At 38.4% G+C, this 27049-nt stretch overlaps 1 protein-coding gene across 15 annotated transcripts in view; it reads right to left on the bottom strand.

Moving 5' to 3' along the window:
* Window positions 1-27049, bottom strand: part of LOC127423628 (actin-binding LIM protein 1-like) — a 114056-nt gene that overhangs the window by 68484 nt on the left and 18523 nt on the right. For 4 of the 15 annotated variants that reach the window (XM_051668096.1, XM_051668110.1, XM_051668101.1 and 1 more), the window contains exon 1: window positions 15817-16017. The exons of 1 other annotated variant lie outside the window; for it this stretch is intronic. In XM_051668096.1, the coding sequence (XP_051524056.1) occupies window positions 15817-15838 (22 nt within the window). In that variant the 5' untranslated portion in view covers window positions 15839-16017. Of the gene's footprint in view, window positions 1-15816; window positions 16024-27049 lie in introns of those variants that run through there. 10 more of the 15 variants (XM_051668098.1, XM_051668099.1, XM_051668103.1 and 7 more) reach the window with 7 other exon arrangements.

Here is a 27049-nt window from a genome sequence, read left to right as displayed (position 1 = left end):
AATTATTTTAATTAATAAGTGTAAATTTAGAACATTATACTTTGTTGTATATTACCCTTGAGTTAGTTTTAAAACACTAGTTACCACAGCGGCGATGAGGTTTCTCATACAGCTGCTGAGGGAGTGACAGAAAATCTGCCATCTTTCTCTCTTCTGACTGCTGTAATGCAGCAGTTCTTCTTTTGGAAAGCTGTTATAGCTTATAGTGGATTTTTTCTTTTGCTGTTGGAGCAAACGGGTAAGCAAAAATTATATTTGCTGTGGTCTCCCATTCACTGCTATACAAGTTTACCCTGCTATCGTTTTACTTCCACATTCCAAACCCGGATATGTGAAAAGGGTCCATACCAGTGTTGGGTAAGTTACTTAAAATAGTAATCCATTACAAATGTCAAATTATTTCTCTAAAATTGTTATCAGATTACTTTACTACTTATATAATTGGAAAAGTAATCACATTACAAATTAAGTTACTTTTAAGTTACTTTCTAAAACACTTTTCTGCTCAACAAATTGTTACACACAAGTCATACACTCAGCACGTCACATTTCTCCTTCACAGTGACTCGTTACGGGGACATAATTCATGTACATAAATAAGAAATAAGCATAAACCTTTAATGTACTTAAAAGTAATTAAATTAAAGTCAGTAACTGTAATCTGATTACAAGGATTTAAAATGTAATGCATTACACTACTTGAATCAATTAATTGAAACACACAGTTTGATTCACAAACTGATTCATGAAAATGAATTGAACTTACCAACTTTAACGCCATTTTGCTACTGATGTTTACACTAGTGAACATTAATGTTTTCTTATTCGGGATCACAAAACAAGACTAATAATATGGCCTTTAGGAAATTTAAAGGCCAAATAAAATGCATATTAAAATCATTCTACTTTAACAGTAAAAACGTGGCGAATATACTGTTTTGTGAACATTCAATATATCACCAAGCCCTACTCTGATGGCTTTTTTATTTGGTTTGTTGCCTGTTCTACATGCCTTCTTAGTCAGTTAAACATATTCTCCATGTTTCTTGTATGTGAAGTTATGCCATGGATGGCAAGAATTTTCCCTTTGTATGGTGGAGGGGGCGAGCTAACCACTAAGTAGCAATGATAAGATTTTGGCAGGGTTGTGTGCTCAGGAATGTTCCCACTGGCCCCTGAAACTGAAGCACAGGATATCGTCTCAAACTCACTCCCTCCATCCTAGACAGCTGTCGCTATGGCAACCAGCTCTACCAGGGCGGCAACAGTATAACACCAGGAGCCTGTGCTGTGAAACCCCCCGAGTAAGGCTGCAATATTGATAGACGATGCTTAGCTAAGAATGACTGTGACTAGGGGCTAAACTAGGAGGGAATTCTCAACAAGTGCTGCATAACTAATACATGAGCATTCACAGTAGCTATATATTAAGCAGACAAACCAAAGGCACTCATTGCCTTGTGTTCTCTGTATTCAGCCAAAGGCATGCCAAGGAGTACGCTACCTCTGTCACACTCTACGCAAATGTGAGGGAATTCAAACAGGTGGCGATAAACAGCATAGCTAAACAAAGAGGCTTCCTGTAACACTAAAGGGGCGTACACAGATTTGCAGCGACAAAGCAACTGGAAGTCTTTCATATTCAATTTGACTTGGTGATTTTTCTGCAACATAAGCAACAGTGACTGTTGTCGATATGACAAAGTTAAACTGAGTTCAACTTAAAGCTGCACTATGTAAGTTCCCTATCTGTCACTCACTCGATGTTGTGTCGATGTAGTGACACTAGGGGTCACTCTTGGGAGCCCGAGACACCTCTGGTCTTTGATAAAAGGTCAATGAAAATTGGCGAGTGGTATTTGCATACCACTCCTCCGAACATACGGGTATAAAAGGAGCTGGTATGCAACCACTCATTCAGATTTTCTCTTCGGAGCCGAACGGTCATGCTCACTGAGCTGAATTCCCACGACTGTTCATTCACCTCTGCTGGATCTGATGCCGCATTTCACTGCAGCAGATGTGCTGTCACGGCAGGTTACCCTCAGGGGAGAGTGGAGACTCCACCCTCAGGTGGTCCAGCTGATCTGGAGCCGATTCGGACAGGCACAGGTAGACCTGTTCGCCTTCCAGGAATCCTCCCACTGCCCGCTCTGGTACGCCCTGACCGAGGCACCTCTCAGTATAGATGCGCTGGCACACAGCTGGCCCCCTGGACTGCACAAATATGCATTTCCCCCAGTGAGCCTACTTGCACAGACCCTGTGCAAGGACAGGGAGGATGAGGAGCAGGTCGTCCTGGTAGCACCCTACTGGCCCACCCAGACGTGGTCCTCGGACCTCACACTCCTCGCGACTCCACAGCCGCCCCCCCGTCGAATTCCCCTGAGGAAGGACCTTCTTTCTCAGGGACGGGGCACCATCTGGCACCCGTGTCCAGACCTCTGGAATCTCCATGTCTGGCCCCTGGACGGGACACGGAAGACCTAAGCGGTCTACCACCCGCGGTGATAGACATGATCACTCAGGCTAGGGCCCCCTCTACGAGGCGCCTGTATGCCTTTAAGTGGCGTCTGTTCGCTAAGTGGTGTTCTTCCCGACAGGAAGACTCCCAGAGATGCGCAGTCGGATCGGTGCTTTCCTTCCTGCAGGAGAGGTGGGAAGGGTGGCTGTCCCCTTCTACCTTGAAGGTGTATGTAACCGCTATAGCAGCACACCACGACACAGTGGACGGTAAATCCTTAGGGAAGCATGACCTGATCATCAGGTTCCTGAGAGGTGCCATGAGGCTGAATCCCTCCAGACCGTGCCTTGTTCCCTCATGGGACCTCTCTGTAGTTCTTCAGGGTCTACAGAAAGCCCCCTTTGAGCCTTTGCAGTCAGCTGAGCTTAAGGCACTCTCTTTGAAGACTGCCCTCCTGACTGCACTCACTTCCATCAAGAGGGTAGGAGACCTGCAAGCATTCTCTGTCAGTAAAATGTGCCTGGAGTTCGGTCCGGGCTACTCTCACGTGATCCTGAGACCCCGACCAGGCTATGTGCCCAAGGTTCCCATGACCCCTTTTAGGGACCAGGTGGTGAACCTGCAAGCGCTGCCCCAGGAGGAGGCAGACCCAGCCCTGATGTTGCTGTGTTTGGTGTGCGCTTTACACATCTATTAGGATCGCACGCATAGCTTTAGAGTCTCTGAGCAGCTCTTTTGTCTGCTTTAGTGGACAGCAGAAAGGAAGTGCTGTCTCCAAGCAGAGGATCGCCCACTGGCTCATTGATGCCATAATTATGGCATATCATGCCCAGGACGTGCCACCCCCGGTAGGGCTACGAGCCCATTCTACCAGGGGTGTAGTGGCCACCTGGGCCTTGGCTAGGGGCACCTCTCTAACAGATATTTGCAGAGCAGCGGGCTGGGCAACACCCAACACATTTGCGAGGTTCTACAACCTCCGGGTGGAACCGATTTTGTCCCGTGTAGTGGCATGAACAAGCAGGTAAGTCCGGGACAGCCGGCCGGGTGTATTGCTTGCACATAGCGCCTTTAACCTCCACTGAGCTGAAGATGTGCGGCGTTAACTCCCAGTAGTGTTCACAAACTGTGTTCCCTGGTTGACTTCCTCCGAGCCCTGTGGCAGTCGAGTTTTCGGTGTGACTCGCTGCCGGCCCAGTACATGTGCTAACTAAAGCCCTGTACTGGGGTAGGTGCTCCGCATGTGCCGGTTCCCCGTAGGTAACCCCATGTGACGTATATCTTCCACTAATTTGTTTCCCTGTTGGCAAACTTCGTCTTCCTTGGGCAGAGGCCCCTCTGCCCCAGTCTCCATGCTTGTAGTAACTCCTCCCCTGTAGGGTAGGACCTACCATGGGACTTCTCCACATGGCATACTTCCGACATAGCTCGGCAAGACCATGTGACATACTGTATTTCCACTTAAATACCCCCCCCCCCTCTCTGGGTGAGGTGTGGTCTCCGCGGTGTCCTCCCCTTGGGGGGGACACCCCCCGACTAGACCTGGTCTGCCCAGTCAGATAATCCCCCTTTTTTTTAGGGAGTGGGAAAAAAAAGGGGGATAAGAGGCCACGACTGGGCTAGCCCGTCTCTATCTTTTGGATAGTTGACTTGTCCCAAAGGGCCATTCGACACTCATAACACTGTTGGGGGAGGTTATGTGACGGCCTGGTGCACTGGCTACGAGGCACACAGTGGTCTGCCCGTCACACACCGCCAGTTCACGTAACACAGTTCAGCCAGTTGCGGCGTATTGTATAGGGACTCCTAGTGTCACTACATCGACACAACGTCGAGTGAGTGACAGATAGGGAACGTCCTGGTTACTTGCGTAACCTCCGTTCCCTGATGGAGGGAACGAGATGTTGTGTCCCTCCTGCCACAATGCTGAACTACCCGCTGAAATGGCCGGGACCTTGTCTCAGCTCCTCAGCATAAAACCTGAATGAGTGGTTGCATACCAGCTCCTTTTATACCCGTATGTCTGGGGGAGTGGTATGCAAATACCACTCAGCAATTTTCATTGGCCTTTTATCAAAGACCAGAGGTGTCTTGGGCTCCCAAGAGTGACCCCTAGTGTCACTACATCGACACAACGTCTCGTTCCCTCCATCAGGGAACGGAGGTAACGCAAGTAACCAGGATGAATTTTTGGTTAAAAATTTACAAACTGACATTATTGATTGAGTACATATACAACCAATGTTCAAAATAATGCCCTTACCTTACCCCAATTTACTTATGTATGCCTATAAAAATTATTTGTATTTTGAGCTGTCGGATCGGATTTGGCTTGAAATTGCTGGCTTATGACGTACATCCTTACGTCATTATGTCATGTCCTTGAACATAGGAAAGAAGAGCCTGTCTCGTTTCTATGTAAACAGTAGATGGCATTAATGCACTGTTTTAGTTTGCGAGTAGCCATTAAAAAGAAGAAACTACAGTTCAGTCAGTCACACTCACACGGTTCAGGACAGCAATCTGAATGGGTGTTTATCTGTTATCCATTTGGCAAAGTTGTTTACCTGCAATAGTGCTTGGATATGTTGTCTAGTAGGGTTGTTGAAGCTTATATTGCTTGTCATGCTTTTATGAATGGAACACTACTTGTGTGTTAACCGATCGCGATGTATCTACGTTGTCGTGTAAAGTTACTGTGACATGTTTATTAATATTTATGACTTCTGAAACTGACTTCTTGTAACTGTTATATTGCACTTTAAGCATATTATTTTCATGTTTAATAAAGTATATTTTAGCCCATCATTATTGAATCCTTGTTTTATGTTTTTAGTTTACTGTGTTATTGTGTGTATTTCATAGACATAGTATTGTATTATTACGGTTCACTTGCATTATCAACTGATGCTGTACAATATAATATAAAAATAATAAAGTCTTCCATTGAACTCGTTTCAGCCATATCATGAGTATCACCACTTAAATTGATAAGTGTAGTACAATACAAACATTAATAGTAGCTAAAACATTTGAAAAATTATATTAAAATATACTGGTAGTGGTTGAGGTGATTGAGTCCCCTGTTCTCTATGTAAAAGCACTTTGATTGTAGTGTCAGATAAGCGCTATAAGTGTAAAATTCATTCATTCAAAATATGTGAATACGAGTGTTGATTCTCTTCATCAAAACAAGTAATATTTCAGTTTTAAATGTTTAATCGTATAACATTATATCAACATTAAAATATCATAGTTATGACTCTGGCTCTGAATATCTCCAGTCATGATCACACACAGGCAATGTCCAGGTAAGCTCAAATCATGAGATTCAACGGCCAGAAGAGCCGAGCCGACACACGAATCACGTTTAGTGTTCTTCCGCAAATTGCTTGCAATTTTACGTTTCAACCACAGATGTTGCTAGAGAGCACAAAGTTACGTAGTGCAGTTTTAATGCAAATGAGCAATGATGTGCACTAACCAATGAGAGTGCAAACAGTGATCTGCTGCCTGATACATTTGGTACTGCAGTCAAGAATGAACGCATACTAGTAAGTAACAATACAGAGACTCAGTGACCTGCTACTGTTATTTAATCACTGTGAGTACATGGGGCATGATGCTATAAAGTGGCAATCAATAAAATCTATCTCTTCCATAAATTGCAAAAGGAAATTTTGTGGTTCACTTGGTTTCTAAATTTGTGGAGTCGCTCTGAGTAGCTCCGCCCACTGTGAAACCTCATTGGTCCAAAATCCTGCTCGTCAGAACTGTGCATTAAACATTAAATATCTTCTGATTGACTCTTGATTCTGTAAAGTCATGCAGCAGTTCTCGTTCAGTATGACAGACAAACTGCTTGTTATTGAAAACTAATCGCATTAATATATAGGGAACGCTGGGAACGCTTGTTGTCACACTTTTTACTTAATATTTCTCAGGGTAGGTAAATTTTTGAAGTCAGTTTTCATATGGCCACATACCTTGAAGTCTTGGCTACAAAAAACTATAAATATTTTAGCTGTTTTTGTCCAGGAAAAAAAGATGCAGTTCATTTAAAAGACCTTTTGAAACAACTTGACCCAATAGCCCGGCATATTGTCACAATGGAACTTTCCACTAAACCAGTTACATAGGATTCATGTGAACATTGATGGTGACAACCACCAAAACAAATTGTACACCTCTCTTTAAATCTACACCTGCTTTAGACATCTTATCATAGTCTTTTCAGGAACATTTAAAAATTAAAACAATTATGAAGCACAAAATGATTCATGCAATAACAAAAATGGAAAAGGTAACATACAAATATATCAAAGCATTGTTTTGGCCAACAAATAGTGTACAGTAATTAATAAATTGTTAACGTGAAACCGGCCCTGATAAAATGTGACAACATACAAGATGTTACAAGATTTTAGGGATGGGCATTTTCAAGTAATTTTGTAGTTGAGTACTCTAACCCACAGAAAATGTGTTATCGATTACTTTTTAATGTCAGTTAAAAATATCAAGTATGATGCATACGTGAAATTTATATTTTGTTTTATTCACAAACGTCACTAAGAATGGTTTTAAAATAAGCTTACTTCCACAAACTATGCTTTTCTTTTGGGGGAAAAAATGAAATTAACAATATGCATTAATAATAAAAATAAAAAAAGATTTAAAAATAACATTTGCACACACCCAGAGCTTACATAGCAACCAATGCTGATGGAATTAGGGTAATGCACATTTATAAACTCTGAGTCTACATAAAAAAGGCTATCACATTTTTATCATTAATCATGTCAGAAAAACAAGTGGTGAAAGTTGGCTTTTTATAAAATGTGCTCTGCCCCGTTCAGACCTTTAACACGTCTTATAAGCTTCCAAGTTTCTCGTACTGCTTCGCATTTCCTTTCCACCATAAAAGCAGATCCTCATCAGGTAGTTTGCATGACTCCACCAAGAACCAAATACCAATAGAGTATAATTCAATAAGAATCAAAATATTACAAGTATTGCCACACTTGGCTTTGCTTGAAAGTACACAAAGACTCCATCATGTCTCCTTCTCTTATCCAGCACCTTGACGATAAACATCCCCAGTGGACTTAATTGTAACTTTTTGGAGTTGGCGCAACTCCCTTTTGGAGTAACCACGCCCCCCCTTCTGGAGTAACCCCACCCTCTTTTGGAGATTCCGCCCCCATTTGGAGGTCTCCGGCATGCAGCTATACCTACTTGAGATCCAGAGGGAAAGTACAGGATAATTTAGCGTTGCCCACAGCAGACAAACACACAAAGGAAAATAAATTAACGAGATGATTTGAGTTTTGCTTTTAATAATCGATTAGCTGGTGAAGAACTAGTACTCGGTTAGTCAATTACTTGTGTACTTTGTGTACATTTAATGATTTTCATTAAAAAGCCTTTGCCCTAAGGCCACATTTAAACCTTTCGGTAAAAATCTGCCTTCATAATACAGTAGATCCTTGCATTAATGTATACAAGAGTGATTTTATTGCGTTTGCTTGTGTACGTCAGATCTGTAACTAAAAAATGATAGTAGTGAAAATTTACTTTGGATGGTACAATTTAAAATTATTTTAATTTAAGAGGGTTTTGAAATAGGTTTTTGAAACGAACATAAAAAAACCTCTGCTAGAGAAAACACATTTGCACAATTATACTTTTGACTTAAAATCTTATTGTAACTGAAATGCAGCCCTTGTGACAACTTTCCCATGTGAAAACTAGCTCCAATCTCCTCTATACAGTATACAAAATCAGAACTGATAATGCATTACAGAAATAAAACTGACCGACCTAATAAGAGCACTGACCTACACAGGGTTGGGCAGTAACGGAATACATGTAACGTATTTAAAATACAAAATATTAGTAACTGTATTCCACTACAGTTACAATTTAAATCATTGGTATTTAGAATACAGTTACATTCAAAAAGTATTTTGATTACTGAAGAGATTACTTTGCATTTTATTGTCATTTGTTTCATTTAATATTTAGTCCTTTCAGATGGAAAACATTTATAAATTATAAATGATGCGATCCAAAGTGCATTTGAACAGCGGTGAAACACTTTCTTATGATGTGTTACATTCATACGAGCAGACAGAGAAGTAAGTTTGAAGTAAGTTTGGAGCAGAAGAAATAGAAATAAACCTTGTGTAAACTGTCAGCTTTACACTAAGCTCAAATGCTATATCTAGCCATTTTACATGCACGTTACCAGGCACGATCATATTTTTTTATCAAGAAAATTCACGTTAGATTATAATTTCTTTTTTTCTAGTAAGACCTTTGATATTAGGGCAAAAATTTTATTCTTGATAATATTTTTTTTGTATTGTTTTCCTGTAAAAATATCAAAAAATCCTTAAACAAGATCTATTTGATTTATCTTGTTTTAGAAACAACACTGCATAAGATATTTAGGTTTTTCAGAGAATGTATTTTTAACATGTGTATTTTGTGTTACTGTACTGGCAGAGTTTTTATTGTCAAAATAAGTGAAAAAATCTACCAGTGCTGAAGAAGTAATCCAAAGTATTTATAATACATTACTGACCTTGAGTAATCTCAAGTTACAAATTACATTTTACAAAATGTACTCTGTAATCTGTAGTGGAATACATTTCAAAAGTAACCCTCTCAACCCTGGACCTACAGTGCTTTAATGTATGCTGTCTACCTGTTAACACACACAGACACACATGAACACAGAGTTAGAAAGCATATGATGGTGTTAAGAAGAGTTTAACACTGAAATATTGTTGTTCTGCATAACTGGTGAGGGTGATTTAATCCTGAGGCAAAAATGTCTCTTGAGTTGAACTGGAATTCTGACTCAGAGCGAGTGTGCGTGCTTGTGTGAACATCATGAGTCAATGTTTCTCTTCGTCACTGCCTCCATTAGCCATTTTCAAACAAGACTAACCTATTTACAATGCTTTTTGATACATCTCCCTCTAAGCTAAACTGTGAAAGACCTCCTAAACCTCTACAACCCCTATACTAATCTCAGTATTAGTTCACCTCTCACCTCAATACCAGGCCCCTGCTGACCTTGCTTTAGACACAGACCAAGTGAGATTATGAAAGCTATCTTTGGACCACAGGTGAAACATTCAGGGTGTAGTACGAGTTATTAATTCCTTACAATCATTTTGTATTAGATTTATACTGTATTTGTATTGTGACAGAGTGTCTGGCTCCCCTCATCATAACGTCCAGCCTCACCAATTGTGTCCGTGGCTTCAGAAAAGCTAAACTTGAGGTTACAGTGAGGCACTTACAGTGGAAGTGAATGGGGCCAACATTTGGAGGGTTTCAAGGCAGAAATGTGAAGCTTTTAATTTTATAAAAAAAACACATTCATTATTCTGTTAAAACTCATGTATTATTTGAGCAGTAAAGTTGTTTAAACCAACATTTTTGTAGGCCTTTTTTTTATTTAGAATTTTTTTTGATCCCCTTTAATCCCCTTTTCTCCGCTTCTGAGACCGTCAATCCGCACACCTTATCACGTGGCTCGCTGTACATGACACCACGGACACCCCACACGTGGAGGCTCATGCTATTCTCCATGATCCACGCACAATTTACTACGCGCCCCATTGAGAGCGAGAACCACTAATCGCGACCACAAGGAGGTTACCCCGTGTGACTCTACCCTCCCTAGCAACGGGGCCAATTTGGTTGCTTAGGAGACTTGGCTGGAGTCAATCAGCACACCCTGGATTTGAACTCGCGACTCCAGGGGTGGTAGTTTACAGTCGTTTTAAGGTTTTAGTGTTTGAGTACATTACATCATCATGGCAACGAAGTTGTAAAATTGGCTATAACTTTACACAGAAAAGGTTAGTAAGTGATTTTATACACTAAAATTATGTTAACACGAATTTTGTTTACGTATTGTGTCTATACTTTTAAAACAGTGAGTATATTAATGTTTACGGATTGGCCCCTATTCACTTCCATTATAAGTGCCTCACTGGAACCCAGATTTTTGCTTTTTTTAAAGAAATTTTAATAATGTTTTGTGGTAATATTGTGCCACAAATGCTGTTAATAGAGCTTAACTTGTATTGAACTCAGAATATTACTTTAATTACTGACCATATGTATATCTACATATGTATCTACCATACCTTCAGTACAAACATTTCAAACATTAGACCAACAAAGGGGTTTTGTCACACTTGCTCAGCCCTTACCTTGACTCTTTACTCCAATCACCTCCTTTTTTAGTTATTTGTTGAATAAAATTGCTTTCTGCTAATCTTACACTCCACTCTCTATACATCAATATCTATATAAACCATCTGTGTACGCCCCTTTAGTGTTACAGGAAGCCTCTTTGTTTAGCTATGCTGTTCATTGCCACTTGTGACAAATGTGGCACATCTAGCAAATGCCACTTAGCAGATAAAAAATAAATCATGTTAAAGAAGTGATTGCTAATAATCAAGTTAAAGGTTCGTATTAAAGGGTAAAGTTATAAATTCTTTACAGAGTGCTCAACAATACATGAAGCCAACTCATCAGGTGAGCAAAGGACAGCTTTTATGCATAATATTGTGAAATTGTGATAAGCTTGTGGGGCCCCAGAGATAACTGACTCATGTAATGTTCTCACAGGTATCATAACTTAGAAACAATGACAGCCATGTGATGTCACACACACGCACACATATATTTCTGAATCTGGCTTTCTGCAATGTCCTTTTAAATGTGGTTGGCAGATATTTCTATGAATCCCTTTCAAGGGGAGCACAGCCATTGTGAACTTTCACTGACATTATAAGGCCATTAAATGCATTACGACATTTCAGGCCAGCTAATACCAGAGAATGAGAAATAAAAGTCACCAAGCCAAATGTTGGCACACACAAATACAAAAGTAAATGACTGATCATTTATCCAGATATTAGCTGTCTTACATTTCCAGTACTGATATCATGAAGCTAAATTTAGAAACAGTAAAGCAAAGATTAAATGTCTGAGTAGGTGAGCATAAACGTTCATTTGATCTATTACAGACGCTGTCTTTGGCTAACTGTCATTATCCTGAAATGTCCTGTCCTGAAATAGAGGGCTACAAAAATAGTTTAGCCAATCCATTCCTCTGACAGAATAACAATACACTATGCAATACCCAGTGCCTTGTTCTTTTTGTGTCACAGTGGCACAATTTTCAGACCAGCGATCCCATTCACAATCATCCAAACCATTCTGTGACCATTTATGGAAAAGGTTATCAAAGTTATGCGCTTTTGACGTGGGTCCAACTTAGTGAATTCCTGTTTCACCTCAAATAGTACAAACAGTATGCCAGCATGTGTTGAGTGGAGTTGAGATGTGTGATTGTGTGTGTGTATCTGTGTGAATGTGATTTCATTGCCAAGTTAGGTGCAGACACTTCTCTTCTGCATGCATGGTGGTGGAAATGGTCAATGTAAATTCGGCACAGAGGGCTGAGATTCCACTATGGCACTGAATCGGCAGAGTAAAATTTAAAGAATACTTTTAATAGGGATTTGAATATGGGTAGCATTTTAAAGGAATAGGCCTAGTTCACCCAAAAATAAAATGAAAATTCTGTCATCATTTACTCATTTTATTCTAACCAATATGACTTTCTTTTTTTCCATGGAACACAAAAGAAGAGGTTAGGCAGAATGACAGCCTCAGTCACTATTCACTTACATTGTATGGAAATAAGATGCTATGAAAGTAAATGGTGATTGAGGCTAATATTCTGCCTAAAATCTTCTTTTGTGTTGCACTGAAGAAAGTCATTTGGGTTTGGAACAACATGAGATATGTCTACTATTATAGTTTTGTTTGTGTGTACAAACGGCCTGCACATAGATTTGTATTGCCCTTTTCGAGATCATGAAAAAGGGCACCACAGTTGTAAAAATTTTCATAAAAATTCCACTGATCTTTTTACATGGGCAGTTGACAAATAAAATGTCTATTTGGTTTTTTCAACAACAAGATCTAAGGTTAAAATGTATAAAAGGGAAAGTGTGTATTTTTGGTGATATGACTATTTGGCATTTCTTTTAAGTGTTGAATTACATTTTAGTTTTTATGCCATTTGCGTGTACAAATATTTCATGTATTCGCTCAATTAATAAACTGCATGAATAATGTATAAATTTTACTATCTTAACAACACTTTTAAAGTTTAAAATTATAGTATGTCACACTGCTGGATACTGCTTAAAACAACTACTACCCACATAACTATGTGTATAGGTTTCTTTAGTGCAATAAATTCAGTGTAAACAAATATTAAAGGGGTCATGATGACATGAAGAATAACATTTTCCTTGATATTTAGATATATAAGAGGTAACTACTATGAAAACATACTGTATATTTCAGAACTCAAAACTACCTCCCCAGTCTAAAAAGAGCATTTATTGTTTCCACCCTGCTGAAACATCTCGTTTTGAAATCTGTGAGTTTGTGACATCATGAGACATTGCTGCTCATTTGGATTTACACATCCCACAACATGCATCATCACAGCCTTGGCCCCGCTCACTTGCGCTCAGTTTGAGAGACAGAACAAGAGCAGGACAAACAGGCCTAACTATTCTTGAACACCAAAGGGTATATAAACATGCTCTAGAAAGATGTCGTTGATCGTTGTCATGTATTTTGCTCTGCTTTTAAAAGATGCGGTGTTAAGTTACAACTCAGAACAGGAGATGCCATTCTCTTTCATCAGCTGCTCTGGGTCTTGCTGTTTTGAGCACAAACTCATCCTGGATGAATTCTTTCTCACATCTGCAACATTTTAATGTTGGTGTATGAAAACCTGCAATAGATGGCAACTTTGACAGTTTTGATGTGTTTCCGGTGATGTGCGCCTATGTGCGTGCATCATTTCACAGTGCTTTAGACTATGTATGTGCATTCCAGCTCATATCAGCGTGGATTGTTTGTGAACCAGTCATAATAAGATTCAAGCTTTGCAACTGTTATTGAAGGATGGGGAAGTTAAAAACACTATTGGACCCGATCGCAAAACCGTAAGTAAACAGTTTCATTCATGAATATTTCAAATGTCGTGAATGTTTGATTGTTTACGGTGCTGATGTGCTTGAGTGAACAGTTTAATATATTCAGATGCAATGTGTTGTATATGCGTTATGTGTAAACCCTGAAATTTAGTTTTATAATGTTGTGAAGCTTGTTCATTCTCTTCCGCTTGAGTTTCAAATATGGCTGTATTTGAGGGCCTGCATGATGTTAGTCAATCATAACAGTGGGCGTTTACATTTAAGTTTAAAGAAGATGCTGAGGCCAAACCGAGCGTTTCAGTCAGACAGAGAATTTATTACTTAATTATGACTGTTTGGGTGCAAAAAGACTTTACTAACATTATCAGTGGACCTCAGGGAAGATAATAAAATAAATTTATTTTTAATTAAAAAAAATAACATTTTATGACCCCTTTAAACATTAAAAAGTACACACACACCAAAGCCTCATATTGCCACAAAGTAAGCTTTTTCATGACTTATGCTCTGCATTTTTGTTAAAAGGAGCATTTCTGCAATCTGTGTATAATACTGTGATAGATGCAGTACTGGAGTTCCCAGCGATCTATCGCGGTGTGAATAAATTATGCTGATTACTGTGTTACTGTATAATACCTGTATATTACATATGTATGTAAACATTGACATACACGTGATTGTGAGTGTGTATATGTGAATACAGTTGTGTGAGGTGGGTTTGCAGTGTTTTCTGGGCTGTGATTCACACGAGGTACGGCCTCAGCAACAGACCAGTCATCGCCCGGTTGCCATGGTTACAGCGCTTGGCTAAATGCATTATTGAGTTCATTCTCTATCTCAGTCTCTCTCCTCTCATCTCCCTTTATCCCGGCCCCCTCCCTCATTCTGCGCAGACCACTATTAGCTTTTACTAAACCACTATCTATTTGTTCAAAACACACGCACAATGTGCTCTGAAACATCCTTCGTCTGTGTCTCCTAGTCATGACAGAGTCAGTATCCAGGGCTTTCTTCTGGAAACCCATTTTTTCGGGAGAAATCACAAACATTGTGTCTTAACAAGAACGCACTGTGCGCTGCCTTCATTCACTAAATAATTCAATAGCCCTCTAATTTCCTACATAGTTTTACACAAAATCTCTGCTGGAAACTGTCCCATTTGAAGGAACCAGTTTTTTTTTAATAACCGCCAGTTTATGTCCTATATCGGCTGCATTTCTGTGCAAATGAGTGTTGTTTTAATCAGGTTGTTTGGTCCTGAGGCCTGAGTGAAGATGATAAAGAAACGTTAAACATTCAGCAGATGTTCCTGTTCTAGTACGTCTTCCCTCATCAGATAACACAGAAACATCTGAAGTTATTGCCACTTATCATTCTCAATAAGCTCTGTGGAGCTAAATACACACATGTGCACACAAGTCCTGCATTGACAAGTCAGACAGTTATGCATTATCTCATGTTTAACCATCATGACAAAACACCTAATATACTGTATGTGCCGGACCACACAAATGCCCATACACAAACATATACACACTTACATGGTCTTCTGGATAAATATACACATACCTAACATTTGTACAGCACAATATGCAATCCACATATTGTGTGTCGAAATGATTCTGTCTCAGTGGTATAGTAATCCTTATCTGAGACTTTTAACACCAACCCAACACATTTACACACATAAACACACAGACGGCAATCTATGATTTGTGTTATATTAAACATAAGCAACAAAACCAAAAAATAAAAATACAAATACAAAACCACAATCTTTTTTATCTTCACTTAAGTACCAATTAGTGGTCGATGGATATGGTTTTTTGTAATGACTGATGTTGATATATGGAGAGTAGGGTGGCCGACGACTGATATAATGTCAATATACAGTACACAATAACATTTATTGACAGCAAATAGGCTGTACACAAAATTGCTGAATTTTACTCAATATTGACTCAAAATACAGTATTTGAAGACAAAAGATGCACACTACCCATTGACAAAGCTAGGTAGATTTTGAAACTGACACCTAGCAGAATTACCACTTTTGTTAATCAGCCAATCAGGCACTGTTATCCGAAAATGACCAAATAGCATCTGATATATTGGCTATATTTCCCAAATCTACAGTATCATAGTTATTTTTACATACCGCCATCCTTCTAAACCACAAAACTCTTCTCTCTACCATCAAACACACAGACACTGTCCTGGTTTTCTCCCTCTGCATGAGCAAATCACTGTAGCCCTCTCCAGGTCCCCACCCAGTGCTGTGCAATGCCATGCTACCTTTCTCCTTCACCATGACCATTGGCTCCTCAGTGTTCTGCTGGGGCTCTGGAGAGGAGGATCAATGGGAGAGAGCTGCTTCTTCCTGCCTGCCTTCTTCCCTGGATTCTCCTGCTTTATTCCTCCACTGATTCCAAACGTGAGGAGGAGATGTCGCAAGAGAGCGAGGGAGATAGACAGATAGAGAGAGAGAGAGAGAGAGAGAGAGAGAGAGAGAGAGAGAGAGAGCAAGGCAACAAGAGAGGAAAGGCAAGCTGACAGCAGAGGAACAGACAGAGAGATCTTGCACTCTCAAACTAAGCAGCCACTCAGCAACTGCTAGCTTGGGCTTCGTTTCTCGAGCAGCCCCCCCCCTCCGCTATTCTGAAATAACCAGGTTGCAGCTGCTGTGTGTGATAAATGCAGATTCCACAGTCATGCAAGACACCACCTAAAATTCAAACAGAGATGGAGGGGAGGGACGACATATACATGTGACTCATTTATATATCCCGCACAATTCTGTCCCTGCCTGTTCTGTCTCTCTCTCTCTCTCTCATAAACACTATCTCCGTTCCAAAGCCTAGTTAACTATCTACATAGGCAGCAGTCTTCTAAGGCAGCATCCTATTGGTCATGGCACCTCAAGTGACTGATTTGGAACTCTCTACATAGGCAGTAACTCCACACACCACATGAATAACGCTCCGCACTGAAGACTGGACTTGTAGTTGATTTCAATGGAGTTTGACGTTAGCATGTTGCTAAGCTAATGGCACGATACACCAATAAGCACAACGAATACAACAGAACACAGCAGTAGCAGTAAAAGTGGGGATGCACAGATGGTTTTTGGTGTCTGAAATATTGCCCCCAAAGAAGCTTAAACTACTACTCAAACGGTGAAATTGCTAAACTAAAATAATTAACTAAGTTAAAAACTGCAACAAAATTCAACTATTGGCCATTTGTTGCAAATTCCCACCCATTTGAGAGCACAACCAATCATCTTTCAGAGAGACCAGGATTCCAGGTGGGACAAAAATATTTGAAGCCCAATGTCCAATAGGCAATCAGATGCATATCCAAAGCAAATAGTGCTCATGAGGCTCCCGTATACTCCCAGAAAAGCACTGTGTCCAGGATAGACCCAAAATGATGTGTTTTGAGCCTCTCATCCAATGAATATTAATCTTTTGCACCACTGATTTGAATTGTACAGGTCTCTGCCATAGACTCCCATTGAAGAACTTGCTTTCATTGATCCATAGACATGGATTGAACATTACTAGTAAAACAAACTCGGGTACTATGGAGTAAATAAGATCTGAGGGGAATGAGATGTGGTATGTAAAACTAAACAAATTTACCATTACTGGGCTTTGAGGGATCGGCAAAGGCTCTCTCCGGACTATCCACACGTCACGGCAGTAGATTATAGGATTATTTGGGCAACAATTGAATTTGGGAGTTTATTAAGAGTTATTAATATTCAGAGGTCAGAGACAGCAGGTGCTGGATAAAGAGGGGAATTTAAAGCCTGTATTATTAGCAGAAGAAAACAGCTGAATCTTCTGTCACAAACTGAGAGTAAAGAGAAATAACAGAGCCAAACCAATGAGGATAAAGTTAGAGCAATTTTTCAGCACTACTCCATAGCCTACTACTGTTCTAGTCAGGTCTAATACTTGTTTCTATCATCATGTCTTAAAGGGATAGTTAAAAAAAAAAAAAAAAAAAAAAAAAAGAAAGAAAGCTCTGTCATAATTTACTCACCATCATGTTGTTCCACAAAAGAAGATATTAGTCAGAATGTTAGCCTTAGTCACCATTCACTTTCCTTGCATGGAAAAACAATGGAAAGTGAATGTTGACTTAGGCTAACATTCTGACTAACATCTTCTTTTGTGTTCAACAAAAGACATACCAGTTTGAAACAACAGGAAAGTGAGTAAAATATGAAAGAATTTCCATTTTTGGACAAACTATTCCTTTAACAAATGCAATAAAGAAGAGATAAAATCACAATTAAGCAAATAATTCACAAAAGAAGACCAGTCGTAACATCACTGAAACCAAACATCAAACATTAACAGGACAGCCTTATGGATCCATGTGAATCTCTGCAAATAATGAACTCCTCTCCAGTCTTTTTGATCCCCCTCAGGTCATTCAAACCTCAAATTAATCCAAAATATACTGCTCATATTTCCATCCATATAGCAGCAAAATACCAAGGTAGCCCACATCTCTCTAAGATGTGATTTGGACTGAATGCTGATTGGAATTCATTCTAAATCATAGACATTGCAAAAACCTTTTGTTCTAAAATCTCACAGGGAAAATGTTATAGCCATTTTGCAGATGAGCAACAGCCATCTACAAATTACATCTTCAAAATGAAAACTCACACTTCAAATAGAAATGTTAGCAGCATATATTATGTGTGCCATCAGGGTACATATCCAAAGATTCTAGTCCTGTGGGTAGTTAACCAATAAAAATCTCATTACCTTTTTTATTTATTTTTTTAGATATGAGGTTAAAAATTGTATACATGTATGCAGGATTTTTAGAGTAGCTGGTCAGCAAATGTTTTCCCATTTTTAATCACATTTAAGCATTTTTGCAGAGCACTTTAACCTCTTGCATCCCCGCATACACGAGTGGACATTGTGTTTTGGCTTCACAATACACAATGCATAATTTAAATTAATTTAAACTAACTGATCTCAGTTGAGAAGACTCTGTGCTGTCAGTTAAGGGTTAAACTTTTGACATATGGATTCAAGTGACTAAACAATATGGTGCCAGCAACAGCTGAGTTTGTCTTTGGGAGAAACGCCAACAAAACAACATCTTGTAAACAACCTAATTAAGTTTTTACATTGAAATCTGTTTGAGTCAAAAGATTAGAGTCTCTAGTTTAATCTGATACACCATTTTTAAAATATGAGCGATTTATCACGAAACACCACACTGTTAAACATAATGCACACTAATGTGTACTTTAGCGCATTTATCCCTTAGAAATCCTATATTTACTGTGCATTTTCATATTGAGAATCAATGGGTTTATCCAAAAGCTGAAAAACTTTGCTTTCAGAGGGTTTATATAGAGTAAGGATAAAAATAAGGGACATTTCGACATTTCAGCACACTCCAGGTTAAGTCATTCACTAAATAGGGAGCAAGGGAGCATCCTATAGCTCTCTATGCAGCTAAGTGCATTCACTCCTAAAATCTAACCAAAAGTTCAGTTCCAGGCTGCAGATGATGTTTGGACCACTCAACATGTTTGGCAGACATGGGACAATGGTAATCAGTTCATAGATTCTGAATTTATAATGTATAATTTTATTTTTACATGGTTGGCATTGATTGGATGATGCTGGACATTACTTTGAATCATAATTAATTTAGCTAATTTCTGATGTAATGTCTGCTACATCTCAAAAACATGAATAAACAACACATTAACAATCTGCTAAAAAAAAAAAAAAAAAAAAAAAAGATCGGACTTTCTATAGCTTGGCATTATTTAAAATTATTTAAACTTAGTCCCACTGTCCAGATATGTTGCCATCAATTTTTAGGAAAACTTTTTCTCTAGAATTTCTTTCTTTTGCATGCTTATTATGTGCTACTATTACAAATCAAAAAGGGAAATTGAAAATGCACACAGCAGTCACGTTTGGGTCTCAGGAGGTTAATATTCCTGCAGTGTGACAATTGAATCTTTAAAAGTATTCCATATAGCATCCATATTATATTATATTCCAAAGTATTCCATATTTGATTAATATTAGGTGATAAAATGGAATGTACAATAATTATACTAAATACTTAATAATTATACAAGAATAAGAAAAATGTTTAAAATAGTGTTACATGAAGTATAGCAAGTCCAAATTCAGCCACATGGTAGTGCTGTCACTAATTGAAATTTCATGTTAAGTACCCAAATGTAAACACTGTAAAAAAGAAAATACAGACATATTCATCATGACTGAAGGAAAAACTATAAGAAATGTTTCATTACATTATGAAAGAATCAAAGCTTCATGTGCAAAGCACTATATCATCCACATAATGACCCTATATGAATACAGACGTGGTCACTGGCTTGTGATATTCAAAGATATCAGTTTCATTTCTGAAGTTACTCTGGGATACAATAAGAAACCCACTGACTGTCTGCACTGCCTCTGACTGTCATTATTAAACATTTACAATACCAGCATAGACCATTTTATGAGACATGAGAATGAGTGACTGTGAAAAAGTGACCACCGAAGACTAATGGGAAGATTTGTAAGGTAATATATCCACTGTTTGAACCATAATCCTGCCAGCGGGACACTGCTGTGATCCAGCTCATCTTTAGATTAGCCCACCATCCCACTACCTTACAAACACAAATGCCAGCAGCTCTGTTTATCTCCTCAATTACAATGGCTATTCAAAAAAGTTTTGTTTATATGATCAGTTGATAGGTTTTGACCCTCTGCAGATATCACTGACTATGACTTGAAGTTGCTATTCTTCATCAATACAAATTTTGATGTAAAATGCTCATTTTTCCAGTTAAAAGGCAACTGTTCAACAAAATAAATACAGTAATACCTTTCCTCTTTGAAGTTACTATTACTAAATTACTTTTCAACATGAGTCATTAATGGACCTTTAAATGAACTCTGGGATAGTCCTATTAAAGGCCAAATTAAAAACAAATGTAATTATATATACAGTCAAACTGAATGACGACACAAACAGCCACATAACTGCAATATCTTCTGTGATAACACATATCAATGTGAGGTTCTACTCTTGCTTTCTCCTATTCTCTCTTTATCCTCCCTTACCAGGTCCCATGTCAGGAGGTGCCATTTTCTCCAGGATGACATATTCATTTGGGTTGAGGAAGGGCAGCTGCTCCATCATGGACTGTTTGGGAATGAGGTAGAGCACCTCAGCTACGTTCCCATCCTCGATAATGGACATTCTCCGAACTGAATTCTTGCGCTTCACCTTATCCAGCACAACAGAGTCGTCGCTGCGGCCAGAGCTACACAGTTTGCCAAAGCTGTTAAGATTAGGTAAGTTGGGCATGGTGAGACCCTCTGCCTACAGCGGCAGGCTACAGAATGAAGAGAGATTAGATGAACATCAAAATCGCCCGCGGTCACACAATAGCGAGATTAAACGAGCAGATCGCAAGGGTTTATTTATGTGTTGTTGGTGAAGAGGCTCTGAGCTGCGGCTGTGAGCTCCTTCCTGGTTTCCTTAAGCAGATTACGTCTGATGTATTTTTAGTGATTATCTTCGCAGGAGGGGAAAAAGAGCACCTGGGCCAGTAAAAGTCTTGACTTTATGACTGTATACTGCGGATGAGAGCTGCAATCAGTTGCGATATCAAAAACAGACGCCCCCCAAACTAATCCTCTATGATAAGGTACATCTTCTGGAAAATTACAAAGTTTTACATTGACTGGTATGGCAAATCATGTGCCTGGTCTTTTGATTGAGTCTTTTATGTAATACTAGGCAGGGCATCAACTTCCAGGTACAGTACAGTATCTCTAAAGGCTTAAATGGGATGTACTAGGAAATCAAGCACATACAATAATGCATTGACATTTCTGATTAAAAGAAAGACTCTGCCTTAACCAGAAAACGCTTTCATCTGAGCTTGTAAAGCCATGCCAAATGAGTGTACACATTTAGCCTGGCATATCACCAAAGCTTTGGAAGGCCACCTTGTTTGTTTTCTTGAGTACCAAGACACTAATTTCCTCACATACACTTTTAAGTGTGTCCATTATTGTTACAAGGCCATTAAGGAGTGTCTCCACAGTTATTGTCAGAGACAAGATAGCTATTATATTGAAATGTCAATTTTCATTAAGGTTTTTACAGTGGTCATTTATTTAAACTGTCACTTCAGCGCGAAGTGTGTGATATTTGTTTGCTTGATACACTGGAATGAAAGTTAAAGATTCCTTACACACACAGAACAAAGAAGCACTTACAACACACATTCACACAAACACTTTAAAGGAATAGTTTGCCCAAAAATAATAATAATTTTTTGTTTTCTCAATCTTTTCAAGTAATCTTTTCAAAGAATCAGTTGATCCGATTCACAAAGCCGGTCTCTATAATTTATTTACAAATCTGATTGATCCAGTTCTTGAGTTAAACTCACTAACTCAATGATCCGGACACAGCAGTTCTTGAGTTAACAACTCACTGGATGGAAAGATTATCAGTGAATAAAGACTTAAATTAAGTCCTTTTTCCTTGCACAAAGCTATTATACGTATGACTTCAGAAGACTTGGAATATAGTGCACGAGTCATATGGACCACATTTATGATACTTTTATGGTGCTTTTGCATCCTTTTCTAAGCTTGAAAGGCCCAGTCCCCATTCATTGTAATTGCATGGAAATGAGCGACCAGTATATTCTTAAATATAAAATTTCTCGTTTTGTATTCCAGTGAAGAAAATCATACAGGTTTTGAACAACATGAGGGTGAGCAAATTATGACAGAACTTACATTTTTGGGTGAACTATCCCTAACACTATCCTTAACAGTCACTCAATCAGATTCACTCATTGCTCTCATACTTTTATGTCAATTCATGGGGGGGGTTACTCAAGGGGGCGATAATAGTTACCTTCAAATGTGCCATTAAACTGAATGTGTTATTAACGCATATGAGTCACATGGCTTTTTTACTATAATTTTTTGTTTTATAGGTTAAAGCAAAATACAGGTACCCCCTGGAACCTGTAATAGATGACAGACAGCAGGGCCCTCATTTACTTTCAAGCATGCAGCAGATACAGACTATCTTTTATAATAAAATCTTTGTGGTTTAATAATCTCACTGGGCCATGTAGCGAACTACTTATCCAGAGGTGAGAAACCGATTTTTTAAAATTATTTTTATTTTATTTTTTTATTGTCAAAAACACACAGACGTGAGCAGATCCAGCATCCTGTGGAGCGCTCATTTATTTACCTCTAAAGCACGTATTCTAACAATCTCTTCTCAGCAGTTCCCTGTCAATTTTAACTTTCTGCTCTAATGATAAAAAGCAAATATGAATAAAGCTTCTATTATATACCGTTTGCAAAAATGCAGATATCTCATTTAAACAAATGTAATTCACGAACCTCACGAAAATCCAGCGTTTTATTCTCGTCGAGCACTCATCTAATATATTCCTCTAAAGCACGTATTCTATCAGCCTCTCCTCAACAGTTGCCTGTAACTTTTCTAATGATAAAAGACAAATATCAATAAAACTTCTGTTATATATCATCTGCAAATATGCAGATATCTTGTTTAAACAGATGTAATTCACGAAGCTCATGAAAATCCAGCGTTTTCTTCACATCAAGCGCTCATCTATTATCTTCCTCTGAAGCGCGTATTCTATCAGCTAGAATCAAAACTTCAGGATCAGGATCAAAAGTTCCTCTGATTCACAAATCATGATGACAATCCAAGCAGGCGATTGCACTGGATCCGCATGAGCGCTTGAGTGCAACCAAAGTCTTTCTATAACTGTCGGTCATGTTTGGAATGCTCTCGGGATGCTATTTCCAGTCATGAAAGTGCAGCTCCTATCTACTTGAAAGATCGAAATCTCCAAAATGGTTGGTCAAGATTACGATCAAAGAACATATTTCAAATCATCAGTAAAATCTGACAACACTGGTATCATAAATGGTGATTCTTTACCTAAGATTATGCTAAAAAATTCCATTTTCCCAGCTTTTATAAATTTATATAATTTAAATATTATATAATTTAAAATTTCACAACGTAGTCTTGCTGTCCACATATGTGAATCATGAATGTTTGCTTGTTTATTAGGTGCTACTAGCTACAAATCAAAAAGAGAAATGGAAAATGCACACAGCAGTCGTGCGGGGGTCTCAGGAGGTTAAAGCATGAGTCTTTAAAAAGCAATGATTATCTCCCTAAAAGTTGAGGGGCAAATGTAGAAATTTCTTCACTCATCTGCACACATCCAAGCTCTTCCATCTCAATAAAACACCCACACCCGCACACTTTTATATTACGAGCCACTACGGAGCACCACATGAACTATTTAAGGATAAGGAAACTGGCATGCTCCCAATGATGGCTCAAAGCACATAGACTAAACAATGTAAATCACACAGACAAAACACCATTGTGAGATCTATGTATATCTATAATACTATAATACATATAAGCCAAAAAGTAAGCAGTACAACATTCAAGCACATGCAATTACTTTTTCATTATATGAAACTTGTAAGCCCTTCAAGGTACAAGCCCATAGATGCTTGAAATGCCACACATGACAGAGCAGAGAGGCATTTTAAGTCCTCCTGACATTTCGTAGTGTCATTCAGTCTTTGGTTGTGCAGAGTATCTATTGCCTCTGTCACACCCCTCAGAGTCCCCAGCTCACAGATGAAGGTTGAACCAATATTCATAAGACATATCTAAGAGAGGTGCAGAAATGAGCAGAGCAACTAACTAAATGCTAACCTTTTCTATTCATTCTTGTTTTTCCATTCCTTTTCTTGTATTCTTATTCAGTTTTATTTATTGACCTGTTTTAGTAGTCGCATTCATACGTACAGCCTTTTCCAGAAAATTACCTACAGTCAGTAGCCATTCTTGCTTGTATGGCGCCCTGGACGAAACATGCTTCAGCTCCCTTTTATCCACGATTCATCTCTGTACGCCGGCGAGTCTAATGTGTGACTGACTGGCGAGTACACACGTCTACCGGAACATCACTGTAAACATCTCTCATTCAGAAGTTGCATGTTTTGATGTTTTCTGCTCTGATTTGGTCACAATATTACAAAAGTTCTGAGATGATCCTGTCTGTATGAATGTAAGAGCTGCTTTAACACATGAAGAATACACAGAAAGCAACCGAGGCATATTAGTGAATATGACAAATATGTATATAGTGTTGTTGGTGGTGTGAATAAAGTCTGTGCTTCATAATCTTAAGATTTGTTTTTACTGACTAACATTAGTATATACTTATTAAACATACAGCATATTGTACAGTATATTGACATTACAGTACTTTTTTTATTTATTACAATGCGTTACAATTGTGACATACCTTTATACAGTCTGGGTGTTTTGAATTTAACATCGTCCTTTGTGCACTTCCAGTTTAATTGTATCCAACTCGATTACATTATGAATATAACTGACATGTGTACCGATAACTGACATATCTGAATAAATGAGCCAAGACCCACAAGTGTTTTATCCCTGCTCTTCCCCTTCATCGCTGCTTGACTTTGGCGAAATGAAGCTGTGTCACTTGAAAGATATAACTTTATTGAGTTGACAGGTCAATAGGCTTTTTGCATTTAATCATCAGCAGGGGTTTAAAACCTTTACAAATCTTCGGACACCCCACCCAAACTCTTGGGGCCCCCCTTGGAAAAACAAGAAACCTTTGATTTTCTCTGTAATACTTTATAATTATTAAAAACTAATATGTTAATTTACATTCATATAGTCAGAAATGCCATCAGTCTGTGATTCAAACATTTGCATATCAATTCATATTGATATATTTTTTTAATGAATTATTAATTTAAGCTTTGTATAAAAGTTATAGAACAGATTAACTATATCAAAAAATATATTTTGCAATAAAATATTTTAACAGGAATAAAACAGTAGATATTTTTATAGTTTTAAAGGAATGTTCGGGGTTCAACACAAGTTAAGCTCAGTCAACAGAGCATTTGTTATAATTTTTATTACCACAAAAAAAAAAAAAAAAAATCAACGCACCCCTCGTTTAAAAAAAATAAAATAAAATAAAGAGCTTCCCATGGAAGTGAATGATGCCATACTAAAAAAAAAAAAAAAATTTTTTTTAAATAAAAATAAAATACAAATACACACACTGTTTTAAACATACTGCCATTATACATAAACATTATGCATGATTTTAGTGGGATAAAAATTGCTTACTAACCTTAGCATAAAGTTCTATTCAATTTTACACATTTGTTGTAATGACAAAGTAATACTGGTAAACACTGTAAGTGACTACTGTGATACACTAAAATCATGCTAACATGTATAATATTTACATCTTGTGGCTATACTTTTAAAACAGTGTGTATTTTAACGTTTATAGACTGGCTACTTTCACTTCCATGAAAAGTGCCTAACTGACTTTAGTTCTAGCTTTAAATAAATGAGTTGAAATAATTTTTCTGTGGTAATTACTATTATGCTATAAATGCAGTCCATTGAGCTTTGTAATGAACCTGGAATATTCCTTATAGAAAATTACGAGGACATGGTGAAGATTTCGAACCTGAATTCAAGAGCACAGCAGCTCCCGTGTGGTGCATGCACTTGCAGTACCCACTGTGCCACAGCACTGACTAGTTCTTACATTTTAAATGCAAAGCATACACACTACTGATAATTAGCTCTCTTAGTGTAAAAACACAAACCCAGAGGGCAAAAGAGCACCATCTACTGTCCAAAACACACAGAAATTGCTCTGAGAAGCTAACAAGAGCTAGGTTAGACAATAAAGCCACAAGATAGTCATCAACCGTGCATATTGCCAGGGGATATTCTGGGTTCCATAATGATAACCAGTTCTATATGAGGCCACTTTGGATTTGGATTTACATATCTATCTCTGCAGGTTGCGCACTGGTGCTGTATTGAGTTGCATACATATACTGTACTATTTTCAGTCGGCCTTGTATAAAGCAGAATGTTCTTATGTGTTTACCCTATGGCCTATTTCACATATGTTCTGACCCAGGCAAGGGCAACACAAAGTGCTCAGGGGCCTGTTCCCATGCGCTTGGAAGCTGGACATCCTTAACAATACTACCCGGCCATCCACTCATCTTGACATTCTTACACATGACCAGTTATATGGGAATATTTTGTGGTTGGTAAGGCTTATGATGAGAAGAAGTGTTGGATAAGACCCAGCTTCCTGAAACAAGCCATGCGTGGTTTAATAACTACCCTACAAACATCCAACAATCCTCCTTTTCATAACCAAATGGGCCCACATCTCATTGCATAACATTCCCTGCTCATGCATTTACTTAGTATAGATATAAGGTATAGAATTTCTCATGCCAAGGGTGAATCACTTGATATATGAATGAATACAATGTAAAGCGCATCAACACAAGGAGCACTGCTATTATATAATGAATAT

Source organism: Myxocyprinus asiaticus, chromosome 32, assembly GCF_019703515.2.
Source record: "Myxocyprinus asiaticus isolate MX2 ecotype Aquarium Trade chromosome 32, UBuf_Myxa_2, whole genome shotgun sequence".
NCBI lineage: Eukaryota > Metazoa > Chordata > Actinopteri > Cypriniformes > Catostomidae > Myxocyprinus > Myxocyprinus asiaticus.
The sequence above is the reverse complement of the archived record's forward strand: the minus strand, read 5'-3'. Positions and strand labels throughout refer to the sequence as shown.